The 6,038-nt window shown below is 34.6% G+C and overlaps 1 protein-coding gene across 12 annotated transcripts in view; it reads left to right on the top strand.

Annotated features, from left to right (window-relative positions):
- Positions 1-6,038, top strand: part of Robo2 (roundabout guidance receptor 2) — a 1,182,575-nt gene that overhangs the window by 1,064,360 nt on the left and 112,177 nt on the right. For 9 of the 12 annotated variants that reach the window (XM_026786840.1, XM_026786841.1, XM_026786863.1 and 6 more), the window contains exon 7: positions 4,066-4,077. The exons of the other annotated variants lie outside the window; for them this stretch is intronic. In XM_026786840.1, the coding sequence (XP_026642641.1) occupies positions 4,066-4,077 (12 nt within the window). The remainder of the gene's footprint in view (positions 1-4,065; positions 4,078-6,038) is intronic. 12 annotated transcript variants of the gene reach the window in all.

The following is a 6,038-nucleotide window of genomic DNA, read 5'->3' on the forward strand; positions in this document are numbered from 1 at the left end:
TCCCCTTACCCCCATCCCACCCCACCCCCAAGATCCCAATTTTTTGCCCGGCAATTTAAGGGAAGCAAATGACTTGCTGTATTTCAAAGGTGGTAACAAAACTCCGGCATCCAGATAAACTGATTTAGAGAGCAATTTGTGAAGTTCACTGACCTTAACTAAGGGAGGTAGTCATGGACACGTCTATAACATGAGCTCTCTGAGTGTTATGAACTCTCCCAGTTAAAGAATCATGCTCATTTCTAGACACAATAGAATTGTTTATAGAAACAGAAAGCACTACTAAATTTATGTTTCTCTACAGTGAACTATCTGCGTTCCTGGTGGAATACGGCTATCACAATAGCTTAAGTTATGTGTTCCCAGGTACAGAATACTGTCCTAAGATAGAGGACATTTTTTGCTTCCTGCAGAGACATTGCTACGGCACTGTTGAAACTTACCAGTTTTTAGCCTCCTGCCCACCACGCATGAAACGAGAGGCTTTGTCTCATTTCTCTATAGAAGGACGTTGCAGCAGCTCAGCTGTACCTCACCTTTTACCCTTGCTCACAAGTTTGTGTAAATTAGAAAACAGGTTTAGGGAGTTTAAAGTTCAAGGAATTCATTCAGTCAGGGAAACTTAGTTGAATATTTCATCTGGTAAAAGAGAAATTATGCCACCACACTCATTTGTCTCCGGGTAACAAGCAGGAAGCAAGCATTTGTTCTCTATCCTATATTTTCTCTTCTTTCCAATGGCCCTGTTCTTATTCCCCCCCCCCATTTTTTTTAGTGGAAACATAGATCCAAACAATTTAGACAGAGTTGGTAGCCCTTGCTTATCAACATTGTCACTATTTATTTATTAAGTCACAGGTAGCTTATTATTTATGAACCAAATATAATCATTGATTGTATATGATAAAAATATAGCAACTCATGGAAACGAAACTACATACTCCAGTGAATATTTTAGATACATTTATTCTGTTGCTCCATCCAGTTCCACTTCTCAAACACTTTCCCTCTCTCCCAGATTCACTCCCTCCCCATCTCCCAGAAAAGAGCAGGTTTCCTAGGGTTATCACCAAACAAGGCACAGCAAGATACATTATGACCAGGCACAGACCCTTACATAAGACTGGTCGAGGCAACGCAGTAGGAGGAAGAGAACTCTTATGAGCAAGTAAAGGAGTCAGAGTCACCCTCACTTTCACTGTCAGAATCCATCCACAACACCAAGCCAACAATGTAGCATATGCGCAGAGGAATTATTCTTAAATAGGTAAACTGCTGTGAAAATAATTCGGTTAAATCAACTCATCTTTAAAGTATGCTGGGGGATTGAAATGAATGAGGCAAAAATATATGACGAACCCCCAAAATATTTCATTCACAGCCTATTTGCTGACTAAACAAAGGCTGAGAGAATGCGAAAATATGTCAGTTTGTGGGTGACACAGATTTCTTTTTACACATGCGTAATCCAAACAAGGAGACCCCGGGGTGTTCTATTGGCTTTGAGAACTTTCTCAGCTAATTGTCTTCATAATTTGTTGAAAGTTTCAGGTTTAGCATTTTATTGGAAGCAAATGTACAAAACTGGTACAAAGCATTGTCTTTTAAAATATGATTTATGTATTATATTATATAAGAAGCCTTTAAGTGGTTTCTTCTCTGATTTGTAGCTTGTAGATGAATTTGAGTGTTTGTGTCCCCATGGTTTGAATTTGTCATTCATCTAAGGCAGCAACTTCAAAATAAGGGTTAAATAATATTAATAAATCTTTGAAGAACAATGTAATTTGCAGTAAATTATTATTGAAAAACATGTTTTACCATTAAGACATGCTGTGGCGATAGCTCACACTGCAAGGTTAATGGGGGTAAAATTATGACTTTTATTTTCTGTGTCTATTTCATTATGCACATAAATGATATGTTCAGCCTTTCTCTTGGTTGTTTTATTACAATGAGGTCAACTGACCCAAGAGGCCATGTCCATTTTAATCCATTTAATTCTGGAACACATTTGAGTTTAATTTGCTGATTTTGAAGACATCCACCTGCTGATTTTCATGACGAAATGTTGCTATGGAAAATATGCAGTTTTACTGTGATATTTATATAGAAATTGTATCATTATATGAATGTTAGTGCATTGGGGATAGTTTAAAGAGTTTTATAATCAACACTTGAAACCAAAGTCTCCAGTCTCTTATTGTGTGTTTGCTTTTTAATTTCAAAAACATGGTAACAAAAAGGTGATCAAAGGAAGCTTGTCATCAAGTATAGATTCATTATGTTCCTTGACAAACAAAATGAAAAAGAAAATAATTAGTAAAAGAACTTGCATCCATAATAATCAAATCAAAAAATTATTAAGCAATTTGCAAAATGGTTCTTGAAAGAGACATAAAAACAGCAGTTACATTTATGCAAACAGCTTCCCTCATTTCCCAGTTTCTTCATTCACTTGGTGCAAAAGGATCTCAATGAACTTACTGTCTTCCAGTGCAGTAAAGTAAAATGTTTTTGAAATTATTATAAAGTGAACACAAAGTATATTATTTATTTTAACAAGAACCCTCACTATACTTTCTTCTTTTTCTTGTCACAGCCTTAGAAGACATAATATTTCTTAGGGAAGTATATTTGAAAAACAATCTTATATTGTAGCTAAATTAGCACAAATTTCAAAATTGATTTCTTTTTCCTATTTGAAACTCACACAACCAAGGGAAATTGTTAGTGAGAGTAAGGAAAAATTTATAATGTCAATCTTATGTCTTTATTTGATTATTTGTCTTGGACCTTTCTACCAATCCCTTTACTTAAGGGTAAAATGGGTTGTCCAGCAACATCCCAATGCCCCCCTTTTTATAATAAACAGACAATAAAAATATTTATGCCAAGGACACAGGAATTTTTTTACTGTTACTATAGTTTTATTATCCTAATTATAAATACTACCATTATAAAAGACAGATATCTTTCAGATATATCTAACTATACTATTATTTTTAGATCTTAGACAAAAATCCAGAATTATGATGAATACGTTGATTAAATGCAACGTATAAAGCATGATCTGAAATGATTTACCTTATCAAGTCCAAAGAATCAACATCAGCAAGATCTATTCATACCTTCTTCTACAAACTTATTATTATTCACTAGAGTTATATATGCTGCGGTATGGTTGAATGACATATTGGAAGGAAAAATATATTATATATTCTAATTTTGTAGTTTTATATAGTTAGTTATTATGAATAGATTTTTTCTTTTGGAAAAAGAAAATCCATATTTTCTAATACTTAATTGTTGCTTTTATATGGTTGTTCATAAATGCTGATTTGAAATTATTTATAAAGAAAATATTAAATGTATGTATGCGTCCTAAAATTTCAGTCATTAAGAGAATGTCCACCTATTGCTTATATATTTTAGTAACTGAAAGTATAATATCATAAAAAAGATATATTTGCTGAAGCATCGGTTTGAAGCTATGCTCACTGAGAGAAAGAATCAACATGTCAGTCACAGCTTCATAATCTATGCCGGAAAAAGGGATAAGTTCAGCGGTGGTTAGGGAGGGGTCAAGTTGAGATCTGCAGGCATGTCTCAATCTATTTGGTGCATCAGACATGCTTAAGATCCAATTGCTGTTTAGTTCAGGTAGTGAGGCCTTATTTCTCAGACATGATGATTGCTTCCTATTGGCTTGAATAGTTTATCAGTCTGTTCTTAACTTTGAAGTAGCATAAGGCTCTTTAACTTGAGATCTTTGAAATAAGAACTGAAGTAAGTGCTGACAATAAGACTAAACCTAAATTATTCCTTCAAGTTTCAGCTTTAGTCCTAAGACTAAAAATAACTTTTACCATAGGATTATGTTTATATCTTTCAGTTGTATAAGACTTAGGCACCCTGTTCATAATTGAATTATGAGAATGGAAATCACTCTATTGTCCATACTTAAATGTAACATTACACATCATGCATTCTGATAATTTTCTTTTCTTTCTTTTTTTTTAACTTCTTTTTTATGTTCTCACCACACCATTGTAATGTCTACAGTTCGCCCTGTTGGTAAGTAGCCATCCTTCTATCCATTTGGCATGGCTTTGCACAGTGCTTCATAATTCATGCATAGTAGCATTTGACAGAATTAAATATATTTATTCACCCATGTTAAAATGCTTCTCGGGGGACTCTCTGCTATAACAGTTGCTCATGGCTTTTCAATTGCGTTGGTAAACCATTTTAGTAATTACTTTCTCGACACAGCAAGGAGTAGATGTCAGTTTTCTGATAAAATAACATATTGTTAATGATGTAAACCCCTAACTTTTCCTAAGGAGGATGATATAATACTTCATTTTTTATTGTTTGTACAATATAATAGGCTATGTTTGATATTACTCAAGAGAGAAGTCTATGCATTCAATTGAGATGTTTATTTCTTATTCACCTGCTTCATTTTAAGCCAGTCAGACTCCTCTTTTTTAGGGTTATTTCTCTTTGTGCCTGCTCATCTGTATTTTTGCATAGGCGAAATTTAATAGAAATCTGCTATATGTTTGTTTAAGTGGATTCTTAACCTTAGTGTGGGGGAGATGGGAGATATGTGTTCTTTGGCATGAAAACAGTGTTTGTGGCTAAATATCTCATCATTGCTTTGGCTTTGCAAAAATGAATAGCATGCGCTTGTAGACATTTAAATGCTACTTATTTGTGACTGTTTTCATGATGAAATATTTATAAATTCATTAAATTAGTAACCTCAAGCTTAGAATAACTTACCCACGAGTATGTTTAGATAGAAGAAAATTTGTGAGATGAATGCATGAATGCATAAAGGCCTGGATAAATGAATGGTTCCAGCACACTTTTTTTAAGAAAAAAAATGCCTAAAGTATTTTAATAACTTATTTAGGTTTCATGAATTGTCCATCTAGCTTAAAAACCTTTCATAATATGCTCACCTGATGTTGTTGCCATTTGATGTAAATTGATCCAAGCTTATATTTTTCCCTCATTGGAAGGAAGACACGCAGAGACTAATCATACAGTTTGTTCTTATGGTAATAGTAAATATAGTCATCAAAACTTTGTTTTCTAAATTAGAAGTTCTCATATGCATTTTACTAGCACTCTTTTTCATTCATGTCTTAATATTCTTACTCCTTACGTCAGAGAAGTGCAGAACATCTGCGTGAATGACCTGAGCTTAAGTGGTTCATTGGGCCATTCATACAACATGTCTTACTTCTAGGCCTAGTTTTTGATACATTGATTGCTTAGCATAGCAACCTTAAATATACTTAAGACTTAATTAATTTAAATAAAAACTTGCATTTTTTCTTAAGGCATAATAATTTAACCAATCATACTTTTCAGAATTGATGCTTGAAAATTCAGGACAATAATACTATAATTTTACTGCACATTACTTGAATTTACAATAATCCATACTAATAATGACAATATAACAAGAGCTATTTAAAAACAAGAAGAGAATGAATAAAATAGCATAGACTAGGGCTGCTGAGAAGCCAAGGACAATGGCACTGGGTTTTGATCGTACTGCAGTACTGGCTTTGTGGGAGCCTAGACTGTTTGGATGCTCATCTTACTAGATCTGGATGGAGGGGGGGAGGACCTTGGACTGCCACAGGGCAGGGAACCCTGACTGCTCTTAGAAATGGAGAGTGAGAGGGAGGGGGACTTGATTGGGGGAGGAGGGGGGAAATGGGAGGCAGGGAGGAGGCGGAAATTTTTAATAAAAAAAAAGAAATAAAAGAGAGCTACTTATCTACAATATAGCCCACCATTCTCCAGCTGGCACTATTTTACATGGTTATTTTAGAACGAATGCTCTGCTCTAACATCATTCCACAGCTGCTAGTCCATTACCAGATCACCCTAGATCATGGTGCTCTAACACCATTCCAAAGCTGCTAGTCCATTACCTGATCACTCTAGATCACGGTGCTCTAACACCATTCCAGAGCTTCTAGTCCATTACCCGATCACTCTAGATCACAGTG

The sequence above is a fragment of the Microtus ochrogaster genome, chromosome 2 (assembly GCF_000317375.1).
Source record: "Microtus ochrogaster isolate Prairie Vole_2 chromosome 2, MicOch1.0, whole genome shotgun sequence".
Classification (NCBI taxonomy): domain Eukaryota; kingdom Metazoa; phylum Chordata; class Mammalia; order Rodentia; family Cricetidae; genus Microtus; species Microtus ochrogaster.